This window comes from Lepidochelys olivacea (assembly GCF_965140295.1).
Source record: "Lepidochelys olivacea isolate rLepOli2 genome assembly, chromosome: 14".
Lineage (NCBI taxonomy): Eukaryota > Metazoa > Chordata > Testudines > Cheloniidae > Lepidochelys > Lepidochelys olivacea.
Window position 1 is genome coordinate 28,021,187 of NC_140424.1, and position 18,390 is coordinate 28,039,576.

General features: G+C 48.8%; 2 protein-coding genes across 2 annotated transcripts in view; both read left to right on the forward strand.

Annotated features, from left to right (window-relative positions):
• Nucleotides 1-18,390, forward strand: part of LOC311531266 (C-type lectin domain family 2 member D-like) — a gene marked incomplete at both ends in the record, with an annotated part of 432,379 nt that overhangs the window by 207,680 nt on the left and 206,309 nt on the right.
• Nucleotides 74-11,887, forward strand: LOC311530196 (E3 ubiquitin-protein ligase TRIM15-like; the record flags this gene model as incomplete). The annotated part of the gene is made up of 9 exons (XM_084646673.1): nt 74-79; nt 181-276; nt 1,131-1,361; nt 1,671-1,693; nt 3,811-3,926; nt 7,520-7,579; nt 8,086-8,183; nt 10,323-10,451; nt 11,769-11,887. The coding sequence occupies 7 exons, from the start codon at nt 74-76 to the stop codon at nt 8,088-8,090; spliced, it is 537 nt and encodes a 178-aa protein (XP_084502799.1). The 3' UTR covers nt 8,091-8,183; nt 10,323-10,451; nt 11,769-11,887.

Consider the following 18,390-nt stretch of genomic DNA (forward strand, 5'->3'; position numbering starts at 1 on the left):
TTCATCTCACTCACAATGTAAAGCAATGTAAAGCTGTCTCTGTTAATGAGGTTTCATTTCCTTGGTGTTCCTGATGTCTGTAGGGTTACCTACAGAGTCTTCGGTTTGATATGGAAACCCCCCACCCCACCCCAAGCACTCCCAAAATGAAACCTCCCAAAATCATTTCTGTTTCTTCAGGAAAAGATTCAGGCCCATTTGGAGATTCTGAAGGAAGAGAGAGAAAAGCTTCTGAGATTTAAAGTGACTGGAGAGGGGAAAAGCCTGGAGTATCTGGTAGGTGCCCATTGTTATTAACTTGTAGGGACTTGCAGTGGGCCATCTGTTAGGAAGCTGGTCTCGGGACCCCCCACCCATGGCTTCTCCCAGCAGCCTGGGCTCCCTGGGCCTCTTTTACCCTGGCCGGGCTCCAGCTACCAGCCTGGCCGGGAGGCTGGACCTTGGGGAGAAGAGGAGCGGTAGATGGCTGGGTCTGTGGTGAAAAGTGGATGGGCCAGGCCCCTTGGTTTCCCTTTGCGGGTGCACCTGGTAGGACATCTGTTTGTAGGCAGCTTCCTCCATGGACTTGGGGAATGTGGGCTTTGTGTTTCTTCATGGGCATGGATGTCTGTGTTAGAGTCCTATGTCTTCGCACACATACACACACCGGCCCTGAGAAATCCTCTCTCAGGAGCAGGACCACATCATATTCTGTAGAATCTAAGCTTCCATTCCAATTAATGAGTTAATTTCTAGCCCTTGTGTCTTTCACAAAACTCCTCCCAAGGTGAGCAGACTATGTCTCGTGCAGTGCTATCTGCCTGAGTCTGCAGACATTTCTTGCATTGTTAATTATTTCTCTCCCCTCGCATCTCTGTTAATGTAGTGCTCAGTCCTGCTGGCTGCTGCTCTGGGTCTGGCTTAACACAGTGTGCTGACTATGTCAGACATAGAAACATACCATGAAAAAATGTTAGGGACAAATGGGAAAGTGGTAGAAAATCCTCTCCCTAGTAACGACAGGGTATAATCATGTGTTAGACATCACAGAATTTTCAAAGAAATTCTCCCTCCTGCAGAATCAGCACTCCATGAACGGACCCTAGACTCTCTCTCTAACCCTTACCTTTCCTTTCTTTTAAAAAAAATAGATACAGACACAAAACAAGAGGCAGAAGGTTGTATCTGAATTTCAGCAACTGCGGCAGTTTCTAGAAGAAGAAGAGCACCTCCTGCTGGCCCAGCTGGAAAATCTGGAAAAGGCGATTGTGAAGATACAGAATGACAATGTCATTAAAATGTCTGAGGAGATTTCCCGTCTCAGCAACTTGATCAGTGATCTGGAGGGGAAGTGTCAGAAGCCAGCAAGTGAATTCCTGCGGGTGAGACTGAGTTATAAACATCCCTGATCCAAACACAGGGACAGGACAGCTCCTGAATCATGGGCACTGGAGACCAGCAGTCAGAGGTCACAGTGTAATTCAGTGTGTGCATTCCTGAAATGTGAATTATTGTTTCTCTTTGAAGAATTACAGACTCATTTATATTAGAGATGACATTAACTCAGCAAATCCATGGCCCTAGGGCCAAGGCAGGGCCTCTTTTACCCATATCTGCAAAATCCCTTCTCTGGGATCCCCAGTGGGCGGCATTTGGGACTAAAATTGTTTTTCTGTCTCTTTCCTCTCTAGGATGTCAGAAGCACCTTGAGCAGGTATGTGGCTCTATTTCACTTCCCCTCATTCTTCACGATGCTGTGAAAGGGCTTGGAGAGTGTATTGACTCTACATTTCATAAAAATATAAGAATGGCCATACTAGGTCAGACCAGTATCCTGTCTTCCAACAGCAGCCAATGCCAGGTGCCCCAGAGGGAATGAACAGAACAGGTTATCGTCAAGTGATCCATCCCCTGTCACCATTCCCAGCATCTGCCAAACACAGGCTAGGAACACCAAGCTGGTTTATAGCCACTGATGGACGTATGCTCCATGAACTTATCTAGTTCTTTTTTTAACCCTGTTTGTGTCTTGGCCTTCACAACATCCTCTGGCAAAGAGTTCCACAGGTTGACTGTGCGTTGTGTGAAGAAATACTTCCTTTTGTTTGTTTTAAAACTGCTGTCTATTAATTTCATTTGGTGACCCCCTAGTTCTTGCATTATGAGAAGGAGTAAATAACACTTTCTTATTTACTCTCTCCACACCAGTCATGATTTTAAAGACCTCTATCATAGCCCCCCTCTTAGCCGTCTGTTTTCTAAGATGAAATGTCCCAGTCTTATTAATCTCTCCTCATATGGAAGCTGTTCCATAACCAGTATCATTTTTGTAGTGCTTTTCTGAACCTTTTTTGAGATGGGGTGACCAGGTCTGCATGCAATTTTCAAGATTTTGCATGGATTTATATAGACGCAATGTGATATTTTCTGTTGTATTATCTATCTCTTTCTTAATGATTCCCAACATAGTTAGCTTTTTTGACTATCACTGCACATCGAGGGGATATTTTCAGAGAACTATCCACAATGACTTCAGGATCTCTTTTTTGAGTGATAGCAGCTAATTTAGACCCCCTCATTTTATAACTATAGATGGGATTATGTTTTCCAATATGTATTACTCTGCATTTATCAGTATTGAATTTCATCTGCCAAATTTTTTACCCAGTCACCCAGTTTTGTGAGATCCCTTTGTAACTCTTCACAGTCTGCTTTGTACTTAACTATCTTGAGTAGTTTTGCATTATCTGCAAATTTTGCCACCTCACTGTTTACCCCAGATCATTTATGTATATGTTGAATAGGACTGATCCCAGTACAGACCCCTGGGGAACACCACTATTTATCTCTCTCCATTCTAAAAACTGATAATTTGTTCCTACCCTTTGTTTCCTATCTTTTAATCAGTTACTAATCCATGAGAGGACCTTCCGTCTTATCCCATGACAGCTTACTTTGCTTAAGAGCCTGTGGTGAGGGATCTTATCAAAGGCTTTCTGAAAATCTAAGTACACTATATCCACTGGATCCCCCTTATCCACATGTTTGTTGACCCCCTCAAAGAATTTTAGTAGATTGGTGGTGCATGATTTCCCTTTACAAAAACCATGTTGACTCTTCCCCAACAAATCATGTTCATCTATGTATCTGATAATGCTGTTCTTTACTATAGTTCCCCAGGGCACTGCAGCAAAATATATGGGGCAAGGTCACGTTCAGAATGTAATTCCCATTTATGCATTTAATCCTCACCCTTTAACACAGGACTCTTGAATTATCTATTCAGTGGGAAAGATTGGCCTACAGTATTTCCTAGAGATGTTACATCCCTGGGGAATTGGCTGCCTCAGAACCCCGAGGATCAATATGGGCCTTTCAGCTCAAGGCACTGGTTACAATCATGCCCTGGACAGCGGAATCAAGAGTCTTTACCACCTCAGGACTGTTTGGAGACCTGTGTGGAAGGAACTGGTGGGGGCGGGGGCCCCTGAGGTTTCAATCTAGTTCCTGAAAGAACAATCTGATAACACTGTGCGCATGAAATATGGGAACATACTAGTATTAGTGCATGGAGGCGAAGGAGTGAATTGGTCATGAAAACATGATTCCCCTTTGATGTACAGATCTGCTCTGTCCAGGCCAGAGATGAAGAATATTAATGGGGCCTTTAGGGAAAGGTTGCACTGCCATGGCCAGTGCTGTGCCTGCTCTGAGACTGGGAGAAGTGGAGGAATTCTAACTCCAGGCCCATAAGAGCAGCAACTTCCACTAGCAAGGAATTATAATGAGTCACTAAAAGAAACATAATATCATGAAATTCTTCCTCTCCAGGTGCGAGAAGGGGAAGTTCCTCCAGCCAGTGGAGATTTCTCCTGAGCTGGAAAAGAGACTCAGTGATTTCTCCCAGCGAAATATTGCTCTAATGGAGATTCTGTGGAAGTTCAAAGGTACTGAGAAGGGATCTAGGAAAGGAAACCAGGGTGTGTCTCTGGGACTATGGGTGGAGATGGGCTCTGGGCAACTGGTTCAATTAGATTATGTACCTATTTAATAACAAGTAGAAAGCAGACAAACTGAGCAGATGAAGTAAGGGCCCAGGTGCCAGGATCTTTCACATTGTTTCACTCTGTGAACTTTGGTACAATCATTAAGGTAAAAATGTACAAAATTTGGGGTACCTCAGTTTCTCTCTTCCAACTACAGAACTACGGGGCATGTGCTCCAGAGCTTTTTAGCAGCCCCACATGCAGCTGGAGTCCGTAGGATCTGCAGGTGCCCATTACCAAGGAACTCCGGGCCCCAGGTGCCTAAGGCCTTGTCTATCTACACTACAGAGTTTTGTCGATTCCAGTTACGCCAACAAACAGCCACTACTATAATTAAACCACTGTTGCATGTCCACACTGTGCTCCTTGTGTCGGCAAAGCACATCCACAATAGTAGCTTTGCGTTGACACAGACAGCTCTGGGTAGCTATCCCACTGTGCCACTGGTCAGAAGGTGCTTTGTGAAGGGTTTGCAATGCCTCATGCAGGCAGGTAGAGAGTCACATGATGAAGGTTTCTCAATCTCATTGTTCCATGGGCATCCTACTGTATGGCCAGCTATTTTTCAACTGCCCTGGCAACCTGCACCCCAGCCATCACTGTCAGAAAGCATGGATACTACGCTGCTGTTCAGTATTGTGCTGTGCTGTGTATTGTGCTTGTATTGAACACAAGGCTATAGGGGGAACCCAATGGGGGGCTATTTGGCTGGAGGATGCCTTGAAGGAGCATTTTAACACTGAGCCACAGTAACGTGTGTTGCTGTAGTGTGCTGAACCTGGCATTGTTTCTTTGCACTGTGCTATGAACCTTGTAATGATTTCTGTGTGTGCCTGAAAAGTTACACATCTTAGATCCCTTTTTAGAGTAACGCTTGATAATATGACCAAACTGACACTGCTGAACAGTAATTAGGGTTACCATACGTCCGTATTTTCCCGGACATGTCCAGCTTTTTGGTTCTTAAATCACCATCTGGGAGGAATTTTTAAATATCTAAAAACGTCTGGGATTTTGCCACATCGGTCGGGACGCCCTTTGTCCCGATATTGGGGACCGCTCACCTCACCACACACACCAAAGTCCCGGGGCTGGTGGCGCTTCCTGGGGCAGCTCCCGGCACCTGCCCGCTGGCAGGAGCCTGCAGTGTGGGCGGCCCCTAGGCACAGAGGCAGAGGTGGTCTCCGCGTGCTGCCTCCTGCCCAATCCGAGCTGCGGGGGCAGGGCCTGCAGGTGCCGGCAGCGGGCAGCGAGCCCTCCGCCCCCGCCCTGACCCGACCTGACCCGAACCTAGGAGCCAGAGGGACCTTCCGGATGCTTCCTGGGAGCCGCCCCAGGTAAGCACCGCTGGGACTCCCCACCTCGCCCCCCGGAAGGTGCCTCTGGCTCTTAGGGTCGGGTCGAGTCAGGGGTGGGGGGGGAGGGCTCTCTGCGTGCTGCCGGCACCTGTAAGCCCCACTCCATGGCTACGGCAGCTCCCATTGGTGCTTTTCTTTGGTGCTGGCCAATGGGAGCCACGGAGCTCACGCTTGTGGCGGGCGCAGCCCATGGAGACCCCTTGGCTGCCCCTGATCCTAGGAGCCAGAGCGACCTGCGGCAGGAGGGGTGAGTAGGCGAGTGGGGCATGGTGGTGAAGAGGCGAGCGGCGAGGGAGCCAGTGGCTGGCTGGTGGGTGGGTGAGGAGGCAAGTGGCAGGCGGGGAGGGTGAAGAGGCGAGCGGCGAGCCAGCGGTGGGCAGTGAAGAGGCGAGCGGCGAGGGAGCCAGGAGCGGGCGGGGTCCAATGGGGCAGAAAGGGGGCAGAGTTGGGGACTTTGGGGAAGGGGTTGGAATGGGGGCGGGGAAGAGGTGGAGTTGGGGCGGGGGCAGGTGGGGCAAGCAAATACCCCCTTTCCCCCCCCCCCCCAATGTAGTGTCCTCTTTTTTGAATATTCAAATATGGTAACCCTAACAGTAATACAAGAAGCCCACAGAAGTGTGTGTTTGTGTGGGGGAAGCATGTGTGACAGCATGTGGGGGGGTTGTGCATGAGAGAGAGAGAGAATGTGTTGGCGGAGCGTGTGAGAGACTGTGTGTGTGGGGAGTGTGTATGTGAGAAAGAGAGACAAATTGTGTATGGGGGACTTCCTGGGGCTTTGAAAGGGGAGGGACACATGTCTACATAGCTGGATGAATGGCAGCAGATTTCCAAACAGTGAGCAGAGCGGTTACGGTGGGCATCGTGAGATACCTTCCGGAGGCCAGTTACAGCAACGTAACAAACACAGTGTCTACACTGACACTTTGTTGATCTAATTTTGCTGCAAAAATCTCTATGCCTCCCATTGAGGTGGTTATATTTTGTCAGTAAAGCAGGAGAGTTTTGTCACCAAGAGGTGTATTATAGTGTGTACACCTCCACTGTTTTGTCAATGAAAGCTGCCTTTTGCCGACAAAACAGTGTAGACAAGGCCTAAAGGTCGGCACCCAAAACGTAAACCCTCAATTTAAGGCCACTTTTGAAATGTGGACCCAGCTCACCATTGTGCTCTGGCCCCGTGTGGCAGCTTGTGTGGGCCAAAGGGGCTGTAGGGAAGGTGTAAACCCAGGGGAATCCTCGCAGCACAGGAGCCTCTTGTGCCTCCAGCTCCTCCACAGCAGCTGCAGGCTCAAGGAGTGTTCCCGGGAAAGCAGGGAATAGAGTGGAGTTGTTGAGGGCTGGGCAGAGGAGGAAGGGGTGGAGCAGGAATAATGGGGTGTGGCCAGGGTAAAGCTGTGCCTTTGACACTGCCTCCGGGAGAAGTCATCTAGGGGCCACTGGACCAGAGGTGCAACTCAGGCTGGACCTCCGGACTTCCTCAGCCTGTGCCAATGTCTGCACTGACCCCAGCAGCTACTGAATAGGAGAACCACAAACTGCTTCCCCCATCCTTTTACCAGTGCAGGGGTGAATGAGGCCCATTGAGCCAATTCTCTCCCTGACTCAGTTTCCACATTTATGAAATAATTTTAAGATTATTTGTATTTCAGTCTATGCAGAATGAAAGCCCCATTGTGATGAGCTCTGTACATATACTGAGACCCAAAGAGCGCACAATTCAGGCTCCTCATCCTGAAAAATCTCAGCATCCCACTGATGTGAAAGAGGCCAATGTTTGTAAAGTTACATTAATGCTAAAATCTTTGCAGGATCTGGCCTGGCTCATGACAAAATGTAAAAGGAGAATGAGAAATCAGCTGGGTTTGGAGGATGAGGGAACAGAAAATCTATCTTCCACATAGTGTCTCTTTGAGTGGTTCTGAGGCTTCATGGATATTGGTTCTGTTGATTTGAGATGCTTGAATGAAAGAGAAAATAGGATGATTCATATTAGCTTTGTTAAAAATCTGGGTGTGTCTCTGTCTCTCTTCAACTGTTTTTCTCTCATAATTAAAATACAATTATGTCAATTAAGAGTGAGGATGTCACAAATATGACAGCATGAAATATCATCTGTCTTATCCTTTCCCCCTCCAGACATTCTGTCATCTGAACTGGAGACAATAAGAGGAAAATCCTTAGGATCACACAGACCAGGTGAGACTTCAGGTGGAGATTATCATTAAATAAAGAGGAAAATCCCATGAAAACATTTTCATGAACTTCTAGATAAATGTACAAACCAAACCAACACTGACCATGACACACACCCCTAAAAATAAAAATAGAAACAAAAACATGAAATACTAAAAGAAAAGGAGTACTTGTGGCACCTGTGGCTCACGAAAGCTTATGCTCAAATAAATTGGTTAGTCTCTAAGGTGCCACAAGTCCTCCTTTTCTTTTTGCAAATACAGACTAACACGGCTGCTACCCTGAAACATGAAATACTAAGAAATCCCAAGCCGAAATCACACAAACAATCCTGATACCATCTTTAGTGTTGAGTCCCTGCACCCACTGACGAACAGAAACACTCTCCCTGACCAAGAAACACTCTGAGGCTAGGCCTACATAGCAATGTAAGCGTAAGGGATATGAGTCAGCTGACCTCTTGTCAGGGAATCCTGGGCTTGAGCATCAACACTGCATTTTAACTCTAGGTTAAGAATTTTCTGCACTGGGGGGAAACTCGACTGCCAATCCTGTTTCCTAACTGTGGTGGTGCTATTGATGGGACGCGGGTGCCCGTAAGGAGCACGTGAGTACATACGCCGCGTAATTAGCTCATTTGGTGGCTGTCTCCATTTGAGAGGGCATTATACTGAATTACTGTCTAGTCGGATAACTGGGTTCTCCAGCTCTAGGCTCGGTCACATTGGCAAAAACATGCCCCTGTGCCTGTCCTAAGGATAATGAGGACATCAGTCTCCAGGGTGTCAAACTATTACAGTGAAACTTTGTAATTCTTAATTTTTCAAATACGATGATCAATGATCAAGTTTTTGCTTGCTTGCTTGATTTTTTCAGTTTGTTTTGAAGTTTGACATAAAATGAAGGTGTCAGAGGGAAGACACACACACATTCCAGTCTGGCTGCTGCTTGCTGCAAAGTGGCAAAATCCATCCCCAAGGCTTGGGATGCAGTGTGCTCCAGCAACCCTGGGGAATCCCTTATCCCTGCCATCACCACACCCCCAGACCTCTGGGATGCTGCGGAGAAGTTTTGGTGCTGGCTCCCACTGACCACCCTAACAGTGCATGCTGCCCAGGTGACCCTGCACCTGCAGCCCAAGAGAGGGCAGGAGGGTCTGGAGTAAGGGCCAGTGAGCAGAGCAGGGACCATAGCAGCTGCCCTGCAGGGAGAAGAAGTGGCAGAGCTCTCGGCTCAGTATGGCTGAGGGAAGGATGACCAACCTCCTAACTTTGCTCCCTGCTCCAGGCAAGCTCCGTGCACCACCATGGAGGAGAAACTTCCACCACCACTGTGGGAGGAGCAGGAAGGGGGACCTCTCAGCCAGGTAGTAATGCTGTGTCTGGCATGCTGTGCTGGCTGCCTGTAGCACTGCTCCTCTGCCTCCAGGAACTATAGGATACACCCAGAAGACTTCCACACCCAAGTCAAGACACGGATGCATGCACATAGGAAACCAATAGGGCTTGGACCCTGGGTTCCAGTTTAACATGGGCTCTGACCCTCCAGACCTGCAGGGTCCTGGGACTCTGGATCAGAGCCCTAGATTAGCATATTTGCAGTGTGGATGCAATGAGGGTTTGTCTTGAGCCCAGGCTCAGACCCTGGCTTAAACTGCTGTGTAGATACACTCTCCCTCACCAATCATTAATGCTGACCCTGGCATTTCCATACATGTCCGTAAGCCCTTTAAATATTAAATTCAAAGGGTTGCCACATTTTTTTCTTTTCCCCTATGTGAGAGGCTCGCTCCGATTGCTCTTCACCATCATCCCATCTTTCTCTTCAGCTGGGCTGGGCTGAGATCTCCCATTTGAGTTGCTCTCTTTCTCCTCTGTTAGAGATATGGTCCCTCTGTGATGTTGCCACATCCTCCCTGCTCTCTGGGCTGGAGAAGGGGCCACTCTCTGGCCTGAGTGGATCATCCCCAATACCCATCCCCTTCTCTTCTCCCAGGCCAGGGAGAGAAGGACAGGCTCAGTATAGAGCTTCCCCCAGGTTTATATCTATTACCTTCCTCCTCTAACTCCCCTCCCTGCAACTTCAGGTTCTCACCTTCCTCTCTAACCCTCAGAGGAGAAGCTCCAGCAGGAAAAGCAGGGAGATGCTATTTGCATGTACTGGGACATGGTGGATCTACGCCTTCCCAAAGCTAAAGGCCCGTCCCCTCAACTAAGGGGGAGAAACCATGAAGCCCAGGGAACAATGGAGTATTTGGGACAATGAAAGAGAAACCAGGACAAGGAGAGAGGTCAGAAGTTAAAAATGAGGGAGCCAGAAGGGGACACCAAGCAGAGAACCCCAGAGAGCATCTGTTGCTCCTCAAAGGTGTCTAAGGAGTCAGTGAACACTGCCCAGGGGAACTGTGCCTGGAGACATGATTTTAAAAGGGAATGGATATACATGCCACAGTCTCAGAGCACTTCTTCCTCCCTCCAGATTTGTCCTCCTGCAGTGATGTGTGGCCATCTTGGCCATCACCAGGAGGAGATTAATAAGGAGGTCTTGCCACTTTCTGAAGTCACAAATGGGGTGTGTATACATCAGGAGGTGCAGGGAATATTGCAGCCAGAACTTTAGTAAGAGGTTCAAAAAGAGCTGGAAAAGGGGCTGCAAGCTGACACACCACCTAATATCCCCAGTGGGCTGTGGAACAAAAGTGGAGTACAGGCTGGCCCACCACAGTTCCTCATTTTCTCTCCTGTAGGTCCCACCATTTGGAGTCAGGATGGAACACAAAGGCAAGGAAGGGGATGGTGTGGAGCACAAGCATGTACAGATGTTCTCGGGGACTGGTACAGAGGTGGACCAGCTGGATGTCCTTCAGCCAATACAGGTGGCGTGTCAAAGGTGGCTGGGGAGGCTTGTGGTGCAAGAGGTGATGATGAGTTACAGAGGGCCAGCTGTGAGGGATGAGTGGGAAACACCTTCTCACAGGACCTGGTTGAGGAAAGCAAGAGAAGCAAGAGGCTAGGTTGTCCTCACCTTCTGGAACACAAAGGAGGGGACATGTAGGGTGGGCAGCCCCATGCACTGGCTGAGCACTGTGGGCTCCATCCAGTCACTCTAGTTCTGAGTCTGGTTGTACCATCCAGGGCTATCCTCTGATGCACCAAGGGGGATTCAACCACCTGCACACTAAGGTGTGGAAGAGTAGGGAGATGCAGCTGGGAAGGAGGGAAAAAGCAGCCACCACAGAAAGTCTCAGCAGCCAGGGGGACGAACTGTCAGGGCATCTCTGCTTATTCTCAGGCATTCAGGAGAGAGAAGCAGCTCCCCAGGCTGGTGTTGTAAATCAGAGACGCTGTGCTCTAATCTCTGTGACCCTTTTCCCCTCCAGACTCTTTCCCACCTGAGCTAGAGCAGGGAAGGGAGGATCTCTGGGATCACACATCCAGGGTGAGCTTTGGGGGAGTTTTTCCTTCCATTAACAGAAAATGTCCATGAAAGCAACTCTCCCACACAGCAATAACCAGAGACACTTGCACTGCCCAGCCCTAAAGCCACCTTAATTGTGATCTGAGAATTTGTATTGACATTGACAAGCCTTTCCAATATTACCTTCAAGGTGGTCAGGAGAGAGAGCCTCCTGGTTGCCACACCCTTCCCCATTTCACCTGGGGGACAGACTGTTCCCCATGGCTCTTCTCCTTTGGGCAGGGCTGGACTCTGCCATTGCAGCTGCTTTGTGGGTTGGGGAGATGGTGTCTCTCTAGTGCTGCCACCTGCAGACCTCCCTTCTCTCTGGGCTGGGAAGGGGCTGCCCCACCCATTGCCACCTCCTGCTTCCTGCTCACTGGCCTTGAACTATTGGCTCTTCCCCTGTGCTGCGTCTTCATCTCTGCTCCCAGGCCTGGCAGTGGAGGATGCATTTATGGGAGGAGACTCCCTCTGGGGTTCAAAGTTGGTACCTGCCTCCTCAGGACTCTCCTAATTACAAGCTTTTGCTACCTTCCTTGCCAAGTCTCTGTTGCTGGGAATGAACCAGCCCCAGCTGGGGAGCAGGGAGCTGCAGGCTCTATATTCAAATGAGAAAGTACAGAAGTGGATCCCATTACACAGGTTGAGGAACTGCCAAGCAGGGATGTTAGGGAGTGTGAGAAATGGTCCCAGATTCCCCCAGGGCTGAACTCTGATTCTCTCTCTCCCATAGTGAATGTGATTCTGGATCCAGACACGGCTCATCCCTGACTCATCCTGTCTGAGGATCAGAAAAGTGTGAAATGGGGAGACACCAGGCAACATCTGCCGAACAATCCAGAGAGATTTGACTCCTGGGCCTGTATGCTGGGCTCTGAGGGATTCACTTCAGGGATATATTGCTGGGATGTGGAGGTGGGGGACAGAGGATTCTGGGCTGTGGGAGTGGCAAAAGAGTCTGTGAGGAGGAAGGGAGAAGTCAGCTTTAACCCTGAAGTGGGGATCTGGGCTGTGCAGTAGTTGGGTCTGTTCCAGGCTCTCACCTCCCCTGCAACCATACTACCCCTGAGCCAGGTCCCCAGGAGGATCCAGGTTTGTCTGGACTGTGAATGGGGCCAAGTGACATTTTTCGATGCTGATAACAAGGCCCCAATCTTCACTTTCCCACCAGCCTCTGTCCCTGCGGAGAGAATCTACCCCTGGCTCTGGGTGGGGGCAGGATCCGAGCTCAGACTGTGTCCCTGAGACACAGGGGGTGGAATATTGCACTGAGGACCCTGAAATCAGCCTCTCTAGCCTTGGAAACTCCAGTCTTTATGACCCTGGAGGGTCCTTGGGGTCTCATGTCTGGACTGTGAAACCACAGAAAGAAGCAAGTAATCAAGATGGAGAAGCCAATCTCATTGCCCAGGGAGCTATTTAGACTGTTTGTCGCTATCTTCTATGGTCCAGGAGGACTCTGGGGAGCTTCAGTCAGACAGTGTCACTAATACATGGGGCGAATTAAAAAATGGGCTTCCCTAGCCCCAGTCATGCTAGTCTCTATGACCCTGGAGGACTCCCGTGTACCCAACCCTCTGGTTCCTTATTCCATCTCCTCCCCCTCCATCTCTGCAGCACCAGGAATTTTGGGAGGCGGGGGGGGGGGCGAGAGAGAGAAAGGGAGACCCATTGAAGCTTCAGGAGAAGCAGAGGGTCACTGTGGGGCAGGGAGGGATGTAGGGTTTTGGTGGGAGAAGTAATTGCTGGGCTGGGGGACAGGCAGATGTGGTGGCAGCAGGGATAGAGAATTAATTAATTGGGATTTGGAGTTTAGAGAGAAGCTGGAACCTCTACACCAGCAGGGAGCATTTTGTACAAAACTCTTTAATCAGATCTCATTGGGGCCCCCCAGTGAAAGCTCCTGCAACAGGGGCCAAAGTCACATTCCTCTGTAGATATGGGATGTCTCTATTTGTCACACAGACATAGGGGAAAATTAAAAACCAAGAGACAGACCAGAAACCATTATAGAATCTTCTTTAAAAATCTCTTTTTGGGGGGGGGGGGCAAGCGGTGTGTCAATCTCATGATTTTCTAAGAATTAAGAACATAAGAATGGCCAGACTGGGTCAGACCAAAGGTCCATCTAGCCCAGTATCCTGTCTTACGGCAGTGGCGAATGCCAGGTGCTTCAGAGGGAATGAACACTGGAAGAAGCAGGGACAGAGTGGGTTTAACCAGAGGGAGCAGAGGAAGCAAGAATAAAGGGAGAGTCCTAGAAAAAGGGTGAAAAACAGAAATGGATAGAGCGAAAGGAAAACATTCTTGAGAGGGGAAACACCCAGGGGGAGCAAATGGGGAAGGGGTAAAATTGGGGGACAGAATGGAGACTATGAGAGAAAAATAATCAGTTAACAGTGACTAGAGGAGAATGGAGAAGTCAGAAATAAACCAGGGTGGGTAACAAAAGCTAAAAAAGATTATGAGCAAAAATGGATAGAATGAAAGGAAAGAGAGAGTGTGAGAGAGGGAGAGATGACTTATAAAATGTTACTGAAAGTGAAGCTGTAACTCTTTAATTTCATACATTAATTCATGGACATTTGTGCCATTTTAGTTCCTCAAAAGAACTATGCTTCAATTTTTTGGACATTTTCCCATATGTTCTGGTTACTGAAGATCCTCTCAGCTGCTTTAAAGCCTGACATTTACTTAATGTAAATGAAGCCTACAAAAAGTTCTGTTGGCTTGTTTCCCTTTAATTTCCCAGCTGTGATTTTTGAAGGCCTTCATGAAGGGGCAGGACTAACTCAGAAATTTTAAAAGGCAGCTCCTAAGTACCAGAGGAGCTAGCAAATCAGGGAGTTTTGTGAGGGAGTTTAGAGATGGAAAACGAGAGCCAGATATACCTAACAAACATTCATAGAATCGTAGAAGATTAGGGTTGGAAGAGACCTCAGGAGGTCATCTAATCCAATCCCCTGCTTAAAGCAGGACCAACCCCAACTAAATCATCCCAGACAAGGCTTTGTCAAGCCAGGCCTTAAAAACCTCTAAGGATGGAGATTCCACCACATCCCTAGGTATCCCATTCCAGTGCTTCACCACCCTCCTAGTGAATAGTTTTTCCTAATATCCAACCTAGACCTCCCCCACTGCAACTTGAGACATTGCTCCTTGTTCTGTCATCTGCCACCACTCAGAACAGCCTAGCTCCATCCTCTTTTGGAACCCCCCTTCAGGTAGTTGAAGGCTGCTATCAAATCCTCCTCCTCACTCTTCTTTTCTGCAGACTAAATAACCCCAGGTCCCCCAGCCTCTCCTCATAAGTCATGGGCCCCAGCCCCCTAATCATTTTTGTTGCCTTCCAATTTCTTCACATCCTTTCTGTAGTGGGGGGGCCCAAAACTGGACGCAATACTCCAGAAGTGGCCTCACTAATGCCAAATAGAGGGGAGTAATCACTTCCCTTGATCTGCTGGCAATGCTCCTACGAATGCAGCCCAATATACCGTTAGCCTTCTTGGCAACAAGGGCACACTGTTGACTCGTATCCAGCTTCTCGTTCACTGTAATTCCCAGGTCCTTTTCTGCAGAACTGCCGCTTAGCCAGTCGGTCCCCAGTCTGTAGCGGTGCATGGGATTCTTTGTCCTAAGTGCAGGACTCTGCACTTGTCCATGTTGAACCTCATCGGATTTCTTTTGGCCCAATCCTCCAATTTGTCTAGGTCATTCTGGACCTTATCCCTACTCTCCAGCATATCTACCTCTCCCCCAATCTTAGTGTCATCCACAAACTTGCTGAGCGTGCAATTCATCCCACCATCCATATCATTAATTCTCTAAATGTAGGCCAATAAGCACCCCCCTGCAAAACAAACAAACTAACAAACAACAACAACAAAATCCTGCTGAAGTAAAAATTATTGCTCTGAATGCAGCATCTATGATTACCAGTCTTGTGGGGTGGTGGCATGCGTGGGCATTTGGTGAAAGCAGTTCAAGGTCCTCAGAGACTGAGGGCATGTCTGCACTACAAACATAAGTCAAACTATTCACATCCACACTACTCTCCTTCTGTCAGTCATGCGCATCCTTACCAGGAGTGCTTCCATCAACTTAAGAGAGGCAGTGGGGTGGGGGCGGGAGGGGAGAAGGACTGAGAGACTGGGCTCCCCACTCCTCCCTGGCAGAATGTTTTTTAAGTACATCAGAAGTAGGAAGACTTCCAAACAATCAGTGAGGCCCCAAGGTAACCGAGGTGCCAAAGGAGCACTTTCAGAAGACAAGGCCATTGCAGAGAAGCAAAATATATTCTTTGCATGGGTTTTCATTGCTGTAGCCCATAAGGTCAGTTTGCTAGCTTGCCATATTGCGAAATATGTTTTCTTTTGGTTTGATTCATATTATTTTGTTATCATATCCTATTATTAATTAATCATAGTATTTTCTGGGGTTTTGTTTATGTGGAATTCCAGTTTATGCTATTCATAAGGGTTATTCATGGTTATTCATAATAGTTGGCTGTAATGCAAATAACCTTCAGGCCTGTATCCTGTACGATTAGCTAGAGTAAGTTAGTATAAGTGTTTGTAAACTTTGGCATAGATAAATGGCATACCAGTTGCCCCCCTTAGCTTTGGGGAACTGAACAAAAAACTTGAATCTGCTAACCTTAAGTCTGGAGCAGACCGGTAACTGCAAGGCACACTGCAGAACATGGAAGTCATGAGTTAGGTCAGGGTTAACGGTTTCGGGAATGAGATAATCGATTCGTATGAGTATATGGCATAACATGTTAACCTATAGAGTAAGTGTACCTGCAGATTTATGGGGTTGAGGAAATAAGATTTGGGCATGGTAGGTTGGGCCTAGATTCTGACAGCGGGCAGTACCGGGACCCTATAAGATGGCAAACAACCATACAAAGGGGTCACATTTTCTTATCTTCTATCAAGCTATCACCTCAGTTTCACAATATATCCTAGCCACTCAACACTTGAACCTAAGCCCTACCAATTTGGGAAGCCTGGACCATTAGTTCCTCAGACATGCCAGAGACAAGACTGATCCTCTGTCTCCTACTACCAGGTCTTCAGGGATGGGTGTGAATATGCTAGCTTTAGTAGTCTTTTAGAATAGAAATGTTACCACCAGGGGTCATAGAATTGTATTACTTCTTGGTGACTCTGTGTTTTGTAGCATTTATGCTTCTTTCTTTTATTTTAATAAAGATCTTAACAAGTTGGTTTTGTCCTCAGTATAAGTGTCCTTGCCACACACCCGGAGGGTCCTCTCACAATATTGAACTCTCTGTGTTCTCTATCCCTATAGCCTGAACTGGGACAAGAACCTAAATTATCTTCTGATCAGATCAGTGCTGAGCGGTAAACACATTAGCCCATAAAATTCAGGTCAACACTGCAAAGGTGTGGGAGATTCCCACACATCAGCCATTCTTTTTACGTGACAAATCTGAGGACCTGTCCCAGACAGAGGGGTCAATAGAGGTGGTTTTGGGGAAAAAATACAAAAATACAAAAAATATTCAAAACAATGGGATCTAAATTAGCTGTTACCACTCAAGAAAGAGATCTTGGAGTCCTTGTGGCTCCTAATGTGACCCTGAGTTTAAAGGTTCAAAAGCAGAAGGCACATACGAAGAATCCACAGTTTAAATGAGACACACTTATTGCTTGCGGGCCCCGCTGCCTGAATTTGAGATCCTGGCCAGGCTGACGAACGGGGACTTGGCTCGTTCAAGTAGGTGTGAGTTGGATCAGTGTCACGTCTAGGAGTCCCATTTCGAGCCCCCTTCCAATGCAGTCTCTTTTCCCATCACATACACCTCAAGTTTCCTACAGATCCACCGTCTTCCCATGTAGCACCGTGAGCTGCTGACCCCTTTCTCGTGGTTCAGATACGCGCAGTCACCTCCTCCTCTTATCTGAAACCTGCAACACAGAAGCCAGGGAGCTGCAGTCAGGCAGAGGCCAGGCATTTCACATCAGTCCCAGCCAGGGGAGCCGTTCTCCACAGTGCACGCCTGAGTGCGGAGCAGCTACTCTCCCAGCCCCTCAGGAGCAGAGCTCAGGACATGGAGTCTGTACCCCAGGAGAGGGCCACAGAGGCCCAAACTTGGGACAGTGTCTGGTGGCTATTCAGACCCAGTCAGGCTGGAAGCAGGTGGGATCCAAAGGTTGGGTCCAATACAGCAGAATGGGGACTGTCCATTGGGGAGCCCTGACCCAGCGCCATAAGAGCCTGACTTTTCAAAGTACTGAAGTAACCCAGACCAGGGAAGTGGGGGGTCTCCATCCTCCTCTAATGGCTGGCCTCCATAAGAGCTTTATCAATCGGAGGGGGGGCGTTCAGTTAAAGAAGTGGATTCTTTTGCTCCTATGGCAGAGGCTCATGCTTCTAGTGCTGAATTCCGGGGTTCAAACCCTGCTCCGGGCTCAAGCAGCGCTGGTTTTGTGATCACACTTGGAGCCCACTGAAACCCATCGCAGGGTGGTGGCTGGGCAGCCATCACTACTGTACCCCGTTGCCGTGGGAGCCCCAGGCGTCCAGCACCTGTGAACCGCAGGCTCCCTTAACATCGGTGCCTTGTTGCGGATTCAGAGGCCTCACCAGCAAAGTCACTCAAACCTGCCGGCTGCAATCCCCAGCGGGACCTGCACCTGCCATGCAGTGCTCGGCATGCTGCCCTCTCTAGCAGCCACTGTTAACCTGAGCTCCCTGCTGCCTCCTTTCCCCAGGGGGGGTCAGACACCCCAGGGACCTTGCTGAAGAGGGCTGGGGGAGAACAGCGAGTGTCCCAGCTGAAATCCCAGCACGCTGCGAGGGCATCTCTGGCTATGGCGGGCTCTGTCTCCGGCCCAGCACCGTGCTGCGGGGAGGAGCCGAGAGTTCAGGGACACACCGGCTCCCATCGGTCTCCGATACACGCAGGACGCGAACGGACCAGGGTCATGTCTGGTGGTTTCACTAGCACTGAATGGTGGATCTACCTGAGCTCAAACCGCTCAGACACCAGAATCCCCAAGCCCAGGGAATTAGTCCAGAGGGGCGAGAGAGACTCACAGGTGGTTGAATTTGGTGCTGTTGGTCCATTTCCAGGGCTGACCCTGCTCCCTCCAGAGGCCGATCCAATGGTCATAGACACCCTTATGGCGCAGCAGGAACGCCTTAAAGAAAGCTGAGGGACAGCAGGTATCAGCCCCAGCTCCCGTGCTCCCCCCACCGCCCCTCCAGGGCTCTGTGCTGCAGAGAATCCCAGTCACATATTGAAGGGTGCTCAGTTTATTTTCAGGGGGGATTTTCCCCTCCCTCTTGCAAAGCACAAGATCCCCCAGGCAGTCTTAACCCTC